At 46.9% G+C, this 13,580-nt stretch overlaps 1 protein-coding gene across 2 annotated transcripts in view; it reads right to left on the bottom strand.

The window, feature by feature from the left end:
- Positions 1-13,580, bottom strand: part of Nav2 (neuron navigator 2) — a 343,708-nt gene that overhangs the window by 227,153 nt on the left and 102,975 nt on the right. For both annotated transcript variants that reach the window (XM_055608371.1, XM_055608367.1), the window contains exon 2: positions 5,118-5,235. In XM_055608371.1, the coding sequence (XP_055464346.1) occupies positions 5,118-5,235 (118 nt within the window). The remainder of the gene's footprint in view (positions 1-5,117; positions 5,236-13,580) is intronic.

Below are 13,580 nucleotides of genomic sequence, written 5' to 3'. Positions count from 1 at the left end.
TGCTCCACAGTTCGGGTCTGTCTGTGATTTCTTGTGATTAGTTTCATGTCCTCCATCTCAAACTAGAACATAACAGAATTGAGGTTGTGTTTCTCTCAGGGTACCATCTCAGAAGCACAAGGCTCCCGTCTGCCCCTTACCAGGGCTGGGATTCGGATCATGTAGCCATATGGGCTGGTAACCCCCTCCATAGCAACCAGAGTTCAGCTTGCATGCATCTTCTGTTTGCATGCTCCCTACAGGATAACATCTAGGTGCTGTGAAAAAGAGTGATCCTAGCCCCGTCCTCACCATGCCTTCTCTAGAGTCAGTCCACACTGAGGACTTCATGAAAATGCAGCAGTGTTTATAGCAGTAAATTCTCCTGTATAGTCCAGGTTTTCCCCTGCTGCTGTGCTTATTTTTAAATTTCCTACTTACTATCAGTATAATCCATATTTTTGTCCATTGTTATAATCCACTAATATCATCAGTTCAAACCAACACCCCAGATTTCACTGTTCTTTGCAGCTCTAGTGACTAGAACTGGTCCTTTAAGAAACAGTTAGGGAGAGATTCTGCTCAATAAAAGATGGACTACCATGTGAATCACATATCCCCACAGTTACTGAATCCACAGGCAGAAATTTAATTTCCAGTGTGGTTGTGTATGGAAGTAGGGTGACTTAGCCATGAGGCCAAAGCCTTCAGGAATGGAGTAAGAGAGATCCTTTTAAAAGAGGCACCGGAGAGACTTGTCCCCACTGCCACGCTTTCCACCACGACACAATTCTGCCTCTGGTCTCAGCTTTCCCTGAACCTCACCATGTGCCAGCCCCAGGCAAAATTCTAGGTTGCCAGACAGAATAAACTCAGACTCAGACCTATGGAGGACAAAGCCCAAGATGACAGTAGGGAGAATAACAGAGGCCCCTCTAGCTGTGGCTGGGCAGCCAGGAGAGGTACCAGAAAGAACTGGACTCCAGAGTCTGACCAGGAACACACCAGACTGAGAGTAGCCACTGGAGTCCAGCACATTAAAAGTGCAGCCAGTAGCACTCTAATTTTGGGAAACTCCTGTGTGGGTATACATATGCACACACTGATGTCACACACAAATGCACTCTATGTTTTCTTATAGTGAGCATATAAAGGGGGAATGCTAACTTCAGAATTCAAGAGGAGGAATACTGGCTAGTCCACACTAAAATCAGAAAGTCTTGCTGCCCTCAGGAGAGCTATCATTGACTTCCAGTAGTGTGGTTTACATTTGAGATGCTAGCCTATGATGGCACACTTCTAATCCTAGCACTCTTGGAGGCAGAGGGAGAGGCATCTCTGTGAGTTTCAGGCCAGCTAGTGCTACACAGTAAGACCCTATACCAACAAACAAAACAAAATAAGCAAAGTTCCCCCATAGCCTTGTGTGTTTAAACACTTGGTCGCCACCAGGTAATTTGTTGGGCAAGGTTGTAGAACCCTTAGGAAGAGGAACCCTGTTAGAGGAAGTGGGTAGTGGAGGAGAGAGACTTGAGCTTTATACTCCAAGACCACTTTCTGGTTTCTTTTTTCTTCCCAAGTATGGATGTAGTGTGAGCACCCAGCCTCCTGCCCCTGACACCATACCTTCCTTGACATGATGGACTGTGCCTCTCCACAACTGTAAGCCAAAAGAACCTCTGTCTCCTTTCAGTAGCCTTTGTCAAGTGCTTTATCATAGCAAAAAGAAAGACACGGAGACTCTAAGTGTCCCAAGAGTTGCTGACCCTGGAGGAGGAGTGCTGCCTTCCCAGTTCCCATCTTCTGGATCTCTGTGCATGCATGGAGCACAGACGTGGACCCAGGCATGGAACAGTCAGGGAAAGAGCAGTGAGCCAGCACCGACTGTCCCTGGAAGCCCCCACCAGAGCTACCCTCCTCTGGAGCCAGAGGTGCACTAAGGATGAGCATCTTTCATCTGACAGTCTGAAATCCGAACTGCTCCAAAATCCGGAACTTTTCGAGCATCAACCTGACGCCGCATGTAGAAAGCCCCACACAATTAGCCTTTTGTTTCACATACAAAATTATCTAAAACATGGAATAAGGTTACCTTTAGGCTGTGTACACAAAGTGCCTGTGAAACATAAAATTTCTTGCTTAGACTTAAAAACATTCCCAACGTATCGTATTTATATGGAAATATATCAGAGCCCCCAAAATCTGAAATCCAAAACACATTGGAGAACAAGCATTTGAGAAGCTATCAGTACTAACCTGAGCCTCTGCAACTACAGATCAGCAGCTAAGTTCCAAATGAGCCATTCATCTGAACAGACTCAGGGAAGCATCCTATGCTCCCAAGCAATGATAGAACTGATCTCTCATCTTCATGGCAATGCACAGCAAACTGACAGTACACAACATACCTTGAGCCTCTTCTGCGTCTGTTGGGCATGATTAATCAGCTCTGACACACAACATCATCTTCCTTTGCCTACTGCTCTAGACAGCTGCTACTGAGTGCTATCCTGGAGCACATCAATTTCACAAATTTCTTATTTGATCTTTAACTTGCAGTTCATGAAAGACCCATAAAGAAAAGAAGGATAGCTGACCCACTTTCAAGTCAGATAAACAGTTGGTGAGATCACTCAGTCAATAAAGTACCTTCTACGCAAACCTGAGAACCTGAGTTCAGATTCTCAAAACCCACGTAAAAAGCCAGGCACAGTGCATGCCTATAACCCCAGCACTGGAGAGGCAGAGACAGGTCGATCCCTGAGGCCCATTGCTGCCAGGCTAACTGAATTAATGACCCGTCTCAAAAAATAGAGATAGAGTGTGCAGGAGAGAGGGTTCTATGCTTTAGAGTACTTGCCACTTGCAGAAGACCGAGTTTGGTTCCCAGCGCCCATTTCAGCGGGCTCACAACTGCTTGTGACTTTAGCGTCCTCTCCTGGCCTCAGTGCGTACTGCACCCATATGTGTAAATGCGCAAATGCAGCTGCACACACAAACGTGCACATGTGCACACACATGTACACTCACCCCATGTACACTAGGCTAACAAGTATACACACCAGAAACAACGCGCGCACGCACACACAAAGAAATGGAGATTGAGAGCAAGCAGAGCGAGGTCCCACAGCTGTGAGGTGTGGAGCAATGCCAAGAAAGATCCCTTAGTGACCATTTTCCATTTTCTCTCTTGCTGGCACCTGAAACCTGAGAGGGCTCCCAGCAGAATCACACAGCACCACTCCTACACATGCTTAGGAGGCTCAGTGCCAGCCACAAGCCTGATGACAGGACCTCAAACCCAAGATCAGATATAGGTCACAACTTCAACAGAGCTGCCGACAAGGCAGTACCACAGCCCCCGAGGCTGTGAGCCCAATCCATCCACCTCTCCATCCTCAAGGAGACACTGAGGTGCACTGGGGTGCTCAATAAATAGTCATGGAACTAAAGTGATGGCAGTGGTCGCACCAGCTAAGAAGTCTGACACAGGGCCCTCAGCCTCACCCAGCCTCCATTTCCTCACTGGCAAAATGCAAAATCTGTTATGTACTTCCTAGGGGCTGAGGAATCTAAATGAGAAAAGCTTCTTAAAGATTATGGTATATGCAATAATGGAGAGCAAGAGGAAGAGGAGGACTGGAAGAAAAGCAGGCAGTCAGGTGGGTCAGGTGTCCTGCTGTGGTGCAGGCAGTGGCATCCAGGCCTAGTGCAATCCTCTCCAGGAGTGTGGGCAGCACCTGCAACTCCAACATTATGTAAGAGAATCCATCCCACTGGGACAGTTGCTCCAGAGACCTGCTCCCTGTTGGCACTGAAGGACCAAGATTTGGACACAGCAAAAAGTAGCAGAGCAGCTGCTAGGAAGTGAGGGTGATCTTCAGCCAGTAGCCAGCAAGAAGCCAGACCCAGAGTCCCCTCGTCACTAACTCAAAAAGCACGAAAGCAAACCCCTTTCCAGCGAGTCCCTACATGGCCCTGATGTGGCCCTGAACATACTGTGATCACAGCCTGACTTAGGTGTCTGGAAGCTGTGAGACAGTAATGACATCTTTTAAATGGCTGCCTTTGTGCCCACTGGCTGTAACAGCAGGAGAAAAGCAGTCCAGGGAGGGAAGAGGAAAAGAGAAACCAATCTCAAAATTTAATGCTAAGGTAGAGGGGGACTTTCATTCTCTGTCAGGGACATTCCACACTTTCAGCCTAGGCCCATTGTCTGTGTTTCTACAGATCTCCCCGAAGAACTTCAGCACAGCTTAAGCTCTGAAATCCACTTACTTCTCATAGCTGAAGGGAAAGCGGGTTTGCACAATAGCCAGAGCCAGAGCCCCATCCTTCCCTGTGCCTTCTACTCTGGCACTAGTGGGCTGCTGCATCTGACAAGGGTGACCATCAGCCCAATAATGCTCACTAACAACCTCCACAGCACTGACTCTCAGGCAGTGCCATGGCCAGCATCTACCCACTGCTATGCCTGCTCCTCCCAGCTCAGGTCTAAGGCATGAACATTCCACTGCTCAAGCTCTTTTGCCCTGGTATTAAAACCAGAGACCACCAACCCTCTCCAGAGCCTTAGATTTCTGAGTCCCAATTAGAGTTGACAGGATTAAACAGCCCTGTATTTTTCTTTTCCTTTTTGAAGTATGCCCAACGTTTTCCAACAGGAGGCAAGAAACAGGTAGAGTGCCTCTTTCAAAGCCCCAGTTTCCTCTTCTGGCCCTGGGTATTCTTTTCTATGAGATGGTCAAGGAAATTCTGCTGTGATTTTTCTTCTTTTGAGAGCACAAGTTGGCCTCAAGCTTACTATGTAGCCAAGCATGGCCTTGCATGTCTGATCCTGCCTCCATCTTCTGGGTCACCATACTGGCATACTGACATGCATTGCCATACTGGGTTTATACAGTTCTGGGGATGGAACCTGGGCTTGCACCATAGTCAAGCATTCTACCAACTGAGCTACACCCACAGCCCTGCTGTGTTTAACAGAAACAGTTTTAATGCTGGGCTCCATACAATCAGAATCAAAAGAAAGCCAAGGGAATGGTCTATATATGTGGGACAGAGATGTCAGGGTTCTGGACCTTTCTGGGCTGGCTTTGCTGTAACCAACTAGCTCTCAAAGGGAAATACAAACTTACCGACAACCTGGATGATCTGGGCCAGGAGCACACCATCGGTCACATCTTGCTGGAGGTCCTTGATGAGGCGCTTGTGGCCGGATTTGGCAAGGTAATGATTGGCCCAATCTGTGTAGATCTATAAAAAAAGCACACAGGAAACTTCAGAAATCTGGGCAGATCCCACTGCAGGGTCAGATGCAACTGCTGGGACCCATATTTAGGTGCCACAGTCACTGTCCTGCTGGCACTCGCAAGCTGGTGAACTCCAGAGCTGCCAGAGCCATTAGCATTCAGTGCATTGTGCTGACGAGGCATTCAGCTAGCCGTAACCGTCCTGTCTATTGAGAAAGCTGTATCAGGGCCTAGAGAAAAGCTAAAGAGAGCGTCCAAACATGCAGAGACCTGAATAGGCCAGGGGACAAGGAGCTAACAGTTTGTTCCAGACAGCTTTGAGACCCTGCAGCTCTAAACACAAGTGGGGCCTCTCCTACCCCCTTCCATCTTTTTCACTTTGTGAAGAAAACATATGGGGAGATTACCAATGGGCATCATTGGATGGGCCATTTCAGGGCAAAGAGGGGTATTGAGTGAGCAGAGTTCTCAGGGGCCTGGCTCCCTTTTAAAGCAGCCAAGAGGGAAACACAGGGTCCTGCCATCACACACGTATAAGTGAAGCTAACTATGGCTTCGCTGTTATTGAAAATTTAACCAAGTTGATTAAAAGCTAGCCAACATTTTCACTGTCAAGATTCTAACAAATAAAACCCAGCCTACTCCAATACCTGTTGTGCAACCTCTTTCCCTAGAGAGACAATTATCAAACCTTAAAAAGGACTAGCTACAAAGGGATGATTGTACCAAGGTTGAACTTGGGGAAACAATTGAATTTATTTCTTACTTAGAGAGCACTGGTGACCTCAAAGCTGCCTTAACTCTGACAAGGCTCATCCCAGAATGATGACCATTTGCCCATAGCTACAAAGATGGCATCTCTCCTTCAATTAACCTTCTGCAGACTCTGTACGTTAGCATTTCCCTTGGCCTAGAGGGGCACAGACAAACCGTGGTGGAATTATAATTTATTGTTTATTTTTATTTTATATACATTGGTGTTCTGCCTGAATGTATGTCTGTACGTCTGTGTGAGGGTGTCAGAGGCCCTGGAACTGGAGTTACAGACAGTTGTGAGCTGCCATGTGGATGCTGAGAATTGAACCCAGGTCCTCTGGAAGAACAGCCAGTGCTCTTAATAACTGAGCCACCTCTGCAGCCCCCCATGGTGGAATTATATATAACTGGCGAAGGGGTATATAAAGGGGAGGGACTGAAATCTCAGGTAAGGGTCCAAAGATCCTCTCTATCCACCCCTCTGGATGAAGCTGGTCTTATGGGTCTCTTGCTCTGAAGAGAAGGGTGGTTACTATGCTCAGGGGACCACTCTATAACGTCTTTAAGTGCATCAGTGTGCACAGCAGCCCAGAGGGCAGAGGCTGGGTGATCCGTGGAAGAGCAGATTCCCTGGGGAGCTCATCACACCTGCTCTTCTACTTCACAGACTCATCGGAGCAAAATATTTTCTTCTAAGTGGGGAAGCAAAGAAAACTCACTGAAAGCCAGAAAAGGCCCCCAAACATTTTCCTGTTGATTTATTTCTGAGCTTGTATGAGAATGTGGAGTGAGGATGGACACACAGGCTCTTATAGATCCCTACCTTTCTCACTGACATGAATGACTGCTCAAAAGAAAGGCCAAAACTCCCTCAACTGGTCAGAAACAACAGGTTTATATACAAATTTTCTGCTGCCTTCTCCCTCCACCAGTGGCCCTGCCCAAGAATTCACAAAGGTCAAAGGGCAGAAGACTGTCAACTGACCTTGGCCTCTGCCCTCCATCTTTTCCCTGAGGACACTGTTTTTGTTGGGCGCTGCTCTTAAGGCGTTTGGGGAAAATTGGGGTATAGCCTTTGTGGCTAGGCAGCATCTTCAGCTGCTCAACCCCAGGGAAGTGAGACCCTCATCTCCAGAAGCAACAAGACTGCACTTTCTGGTTGAGAGGTGTTCTAAAGAAGTCATTTCTTCCTCTACCCTTCACTAGACACTAACTTATGCAGACCCACATGCAGACCAGAGGCTCATGGAAATCTTTTTAACAGCTGTGTACTAGCTCTTACATCGTGTTAGACTCTTCCCCAGACTGCCAAGTTATCCAAGATCAGACAGCTGGTAAAGGAAGAGAATTTTCACTTTCAATTTCTTTTTGTTGTTGTTTTGTTTTTAGTTATGTCTTGAGTAGCTAAGGCTGGACTTGAACTGTCTACATAGCCAAGGATGACCTTGAATTTCTGATCTTGGTGCCTTCACTAGCTCAGTGATGAGATGCCAAGTGTGTACCAGCATTCGTGATGTTATATGGTTCTGGGACACAAACCCAGAGCTTCACACATGCTAGGCAAGCACTCTACCAATTCAGCTACATCCCCAAGTGCATCTTTAATTCGTATCATTCAATTCAACATGATCAGAAGAAGCTAAGGGAGCAAATACCATAGTGGCAGTTAAGATGGGCAAACTGGCTGGGCATGGTGGCACACTCCTTGGGAGGCAAAGGCAGGCAGATCTTTGTGAGTTCGAGGCCAGCCTAGTCTATAAAATGAGTTCCAGGACAGCCAGGGCTACACACAGAGAAACCTCCTCCAACAGGGACACACCTCTCACTCCTCAAAACTAATTTTACAAACTAGAGGACAAGCATTCAAAACTATGAGCCTATGGGGGCCATTTTCATTCACACCACCACATTCAGCTTCATGATCCATAAAATGTGGACTCTATCAACTATATTATAAGGTGGTACTGGCAAGTTGTGGCCTGAACTAATGCCAGCTGGGCATCTGTTTCTGTTGGTAAAGTTCACTGGACACAGCCACATCCTTTTGTGGTCTCTGGCTGCTTCCATGACACTAAAGCAATGCTGAGCAGTTGTGACAGAATCTTTGGCACACAAAACCTCAAGTATTTGATTCTGATTCTTCCCCTGAAAGAGTCTGCCAGTCTGTGCTTCAAAGAGCAAATGAGATGACAGGCCTGCACCAAACAGGCACTCAGCAGCAATCACTATGATCCACACCAGGAAAACTCATTAGCTCTCCTGTCTCAACTGAGCTGCTGCTTGCCCCACTTGGGGGCTCTCCGGCTCAACTACAGCGCCTGCCTGTCCATGAAATCACTCTTAGATTCCTGATCCAACCCTCAAGTTCCCACCAACAGATGTGGGCAACCACCATATCTGGCCCATCTCCTGGCACATGGCAGAAAGCCATTATGCGCCTGCTGGGTCAAGCTGACTGGAATGAAAAAGAGTAGGTCTTGAGAAGATGATTTCCCATGAAAACTAAGGATATGGGCTCTTCATGAGTCTTCAAACCAGATTTGTTTTTAATTAATTAAAAAGTGGAAGGGCCAAAGAGATGACTCAGCGATTAAGAGCACTGGCTGCCCCTCCAGAGGAAGGGAGGCACTTAATTCCCAGCACCCTCACTGTGACGTCCTAGTATCTACTGCTCAACTCCAGCTCCTGGGAACCTAACCCTTCTTCTAGCCTCTGTAGGCACTGCATACAAATAGTGCATATCTGTACCTGCAGGCAAAACACCCATTAAAAAATTGTTTTTTTAAAGACGAGAGAGTGGGAATAATGGTTATTCTTGGCTGTCAACCTGACTGCATCTGGAATTAATTAAAGCCCAAGTGGCTGGGTACACCTATGGGGGATTTTTCTTGACGGAATCATTTTCTTGATTTAGGGAAGCCCCACCCCAAATCCAGATGTTTTGAAGAGAGGATTTTTTGATCTACATCACACCTCCTGGTGGCAGCCTATATAAAGGACAAGGGAGAGGGAAGTACTTGATCTTTGCCTGCTTGCCCTCACTCTCAATGGCAAATTCGGCCCTTTGCTGGCAATTGAGCCTTTTTTTTTTTTTTTTTTTTTTGGAATTCCAGCATATATGGAAGACCAGCTGAGAGATCCAGCCTTGTGGACTGAACAATTACTGGGTTCTTGGACCTTTCACTGGGAGACAGTCATTGTTGAAATAGTCGGACCATATCCTGTAAGCCACTCATTCATTCATTCATTCTATCAGTTCTTTTTCTCTAGAGAACCCTGACTAATGCAGCAGGGAAATTAATTATCCCACTCCAGCGTAATCATCAGGACCATCTAACACAGATCCTTGATAATTTGGAATTTCCCTTCCTCTCCCATTCTCAGCTCCTGACTTTGGAAGATATGAACCACACAAAACCACTCAGATTTATTTTTAAAGTCAGCTGCCACAGGTCATGCTAAGTGTGGCCATAAACTCAGTCCTATTTCCTTTACTTCATCATTGGTCAGTCACAAGTTAACATAGGCTTCCAAGGGACACTGTGCTGGCTAGTTTTTATGTCAACTTGTTGCAGCTGGAGTCAGCTGAGAGGAGGAAACTTCAGTTGAAAAATGCATCTACAGGATCTGGCTCTCCACAAGCAAGCTTGCAGAGCTTTTATTTTTCTTTTAAATTAGTGATTGATGTGGAGGGGGACTAGTCCATTGGTGATGGAATCACCATGGGCTGATGGTCCTGGGTTCTATAAGAAATCAGGTTGACCAAGCCTTGGAGAACAAGCCAGGAACCAGCATTCCTCCATGGTTTCTGCATCGGTTCCTGCCTCCAGGTTTCTGGTTTTGTTTGAGTTCCTGCCCTGACTTCCTTCAATGATGAACAGTGGTATAGAAGAGTAAGCAAAATAAACCCTTTCTTCCCCAAATTGCTTTGGGTCACAGTGTTTCTTTTTTTTTCTTTTTTTTTTTTTCCACAGTGTTTCTTCATGTCAGCAGAGATCCTAACTACTCATGGAAGACCTACTCCTTGGGTTCAGCAACTCTGCAACAGTAGTTTAAAATATATTTGGAAGTTTTCAAGCCAGGGTAGGAAACTGAGGCTTTGGGTAGCTAAAAGCATGTCTCCAAGGTTCTCATTCCACCAAATTATGGGGACTCGGAGGCCACTGCTGCTTTTGCAGATGCACAATGATCCTTGTTTGGCCTCAAGAAGGGGCCTGTGAAAGCTAAATAACACAATTTTAGTGGGAAAGAAAGAACAAAACCACCATCTCCAGCTGGAGTTCAAGTCGCCAAACCAGTCCAGGGTAAAAAGGTCTAGGATAGTTTCATACTAGTGCTGAAGCAGGGGTTGCTAACTATGATTTTTCCCCAACTCCCCTACCCAAAGCCTCCGTGCTACACAGGTGATATTCTTAGAGAAGTTGATGTCAAAGAAAATAGGACAAGACTGGAGAAGGAGAGGAGGAAGGCCCTGGCAGGATTCCAGAGTGCCAAGTTCCCTTGCTTCTCGTTCCACACCAGTCTCTGTCATTGGAGTGGAATCCCAAAGGGGAGATTTTTGACAATCAGTGGAAGTAAAGGACCTGATTACCAGATGATGCTGGCACTGTGCTGAACCAAGGGGATAATAACGTCTCCAAAGCTCGACCGCAATTATCAAGGCCATTCTGTAATGAGGAATCCCACAGAAAAAATTGCACTAGTGGAGCTAGAATGAAGGCATAGAGAGCAGGCTAGAAATACAGGCTGGAGCATCAGACAGAAGGCAGGGTTCCAAGAGAGCGGTTCCTGGAGAACTAGAGTAAGAGGTGCCTGTCTCTGCAGGAGATACTAACACAGAGGCTGGTGATTACAGCAAAACTGTCATTGGCATCTGCAGCTTCTTCCCGTGTGTTTGCTGTGAAGGAGATGCTACCGTCTGGCTTCGAGTCAAGACTTTGGTCATGCCATCAAGATAACATCCTTCCTTTGCCTGAGCACTGTTGAGTCAAATATCCTCGCTCTGATTACCCAGTGCTACAAAAATAGTACTGTACCAGCAGATGAGCAGATGGGGTGGGGTTTGCTTTGTTTTGTTTTAGCACAATAGCAAGGTCAGTGCTTCCTTAATGGATGCCAGTTTGAAGGAATGAAAAGGCACATTTGTTACTCAGGATAAGAGTGACACGTTCATTGTTGCATCACCAGCCAGAGAGACAGGCTAAGCATGGAAAAGCGAAATCTTCTGTTTGAGGCTGCACAGCACAGTGTGGCTGGGTCAGAACAGCATGAACCTCCGTTGTTCATTAGAGTCCACTTCAGCCCAGGGTCCTTAGAGCACTCCAGTGACCAACTGGACAGCAGTGTCCCTTGCTGAATTTCCACCTTAGACACTCTAGCCTCCCAAAGGCAACCTTTGTAGCCTCATGTGGACCAGGCTGGGCCACACCTAGTCTTCCCAGTTGTAGATCCCTTGGTGGATCAAGTATGTGACCAACTGACACGGTGTCGGTGTCAGGCACAACATATTAAACACAAAAGCTATGAACACTGAGTTTCAAAGGAAATGGCACTTCTGGTGGCAGAAAGAAGCCACTCTTTCAGAGCCTCATATTTTTAGCTATTCAACTGGCAATCTTTCCAAACATATTACACTGAGAACTGTAACAAGAGCCTGCTTTTGATTGCCACAACCTCCCCATCTCTTGGCTGTGCAGGCACATCACGCTGAACACAAGACTGTTGTGGGGGTACTTAAGGACCTCCTCAGACCCTCTATGTCAAACAGACTCTCCTAAAAAGAATAACAGCCTTTGGATGGTAAGACAATTTCAGGCTAGCCTGGGCTACATAGTGGCCTATCTCAAAAATGAACAAGAATTGTTCAGTGTATTGACATGACTTGGCCTCAAGGAGAACACAGGTAGAGACACCTGTGGCTTTTTTGTGCTGATTTCAAGTGAGAAAGTGGCTCCTTTTTGTTAAGGGGGCACCACCAGAAAGCTGGGCTGCAGGAACACTGTGATGTGACTGAGTTCTCTGTATCCCCCTACCTGAGCACCCCACTTCCTGCTAGGGCACACTTTGAATAGAGCCATCAGGGCATGGATCCCTGACTGGACTCAGAAGAAGGAAGCAGGTATAGGGGCCACCTACTGTTTCCCTCCCTTCTTTCAAGTTGCTTTTTGTCTGATGGTTGCACAGATGGGAAAAACTACTAGTATAGAAGTCAAAGATCTCCCCAGCATGGCAGAGAGTGTACAGCATTTGCCAGCAGTGGCTGAGGTAAGTAAGGGCATTACGCTGTTTGTGAGGGGCTTACACCGAATCTACAAGCTGCAGAAGGTCACGTGTCATGGCAGTGTGGGAAAAGCATAAGAAGGGCTGGCTGAACAATAGCCATCACAGTGCCGCCCATCCATGGGAAAGGGGCTGGACACTTGTCACTGGGTAGGTACTGACAGACCTGCCCTCACAGGGCACTGACACTTTCCCATGTCACCAAGGAATAAAGCAAACAGAATTTCACAACAGTATTAGAACAAGAATCAATATGCCAATATAACACGGGCCACCTTTGCAGGGCTGTTCTCAGGGGTAAAGTCCCTTCCTGTTCTTCCAGTCTGCGGCCAGGCTGGCCAGGGACCCTGAACAGAGAATGCTGGGGTTGAGCCTGGGAACAACCCCAGAGGCACACAATGGTGACATTGTATGTTGGGGACAAGCTCCAGGTGGGTGTGCACACCAACTCCAGAAGTTTTGAAACCCTGCCTTTGGAAAGAAAGAAATACCAGGCTGCTGAAGGTGCTGGGAGGGACAAAGGATGAACACATAGGTGTCTGCTACCTTCACACCCAGTTAATCCACGGGTAATACCCAGACTCATCCTCCCTACACTCTGCTCTCCCACAGCATGAGATGCTCTGGACCACACTCATCAGAACTCAAAGCACTCCCCCACTCTTGAGTACTGCCATGATGTGCTAGGGGCACGCATCGCTACACAAGGCCTGCTTTTGAGCCAGCCAAGTTATGACTGTTGTCTCATCTGCAACCTTCCCCACTGCAGTAGAAGCAGTAGACAGGAAGTCTTCCTAGCACTTCCTGGCACACAGCAGGAACTCACTTAATTGATGCTGAATAAGTAACTGCCCACATGTATCATTTTGGTAGTCAAACTTCATCAGCTGGACTGGGATCACCCTGAAAACACAGCTTTGGGCATGTCTGTGAGTTTTCAGAGTTGGTGAGATGAAGACGCAAGAGCATTCTGAATATGGGCAGCATTATTCGACAGGCTGGGGTCCTGGACTGAGTAATAAAGAGAATGTGAGCCGAGCACAGGAATCAATGACTCTCCGCTTCCTGAATGTGGATACAATGTATTCAGCTGCCTCCTGCTCCTGCCCCAGTGAACTGTACCCTCAAACTTGAGCTCAAATACATGCTTTCTCCCTGCAGCTGTTTCTGTCAGACAGTTTGTCACAGCAATGAGAAAAGGAACCAATATAAAACCTGAAACAAAGCAAACAGGCTCTGCAGGCTCACGTTCACTTCCCGTCTCACACAGTCAACAACAAGCAAAGCTCTGCTTGACCCAGGAAGTTCAAGGGT

The sequence above is a fragment of the Psammomys obesus genome, unplaced genomic scaffold (assembly GCF_907164565.1).
Source record: "Psammomys obesus unplaced genomic scaffold, mPsaObe1.curated_primary_1811, whole genome shotgun sequence".
Lineage (NCBI taxonomy): Eukaryota > Metazoa > Chordata > Mammalia > Rodentia > Muridae > Psammomys > Psammomys obesus.
Note: the sequence above shows the minus strand (reverse complement) of the source record. Positions and strands in the feature narration are given on the sequence as shown.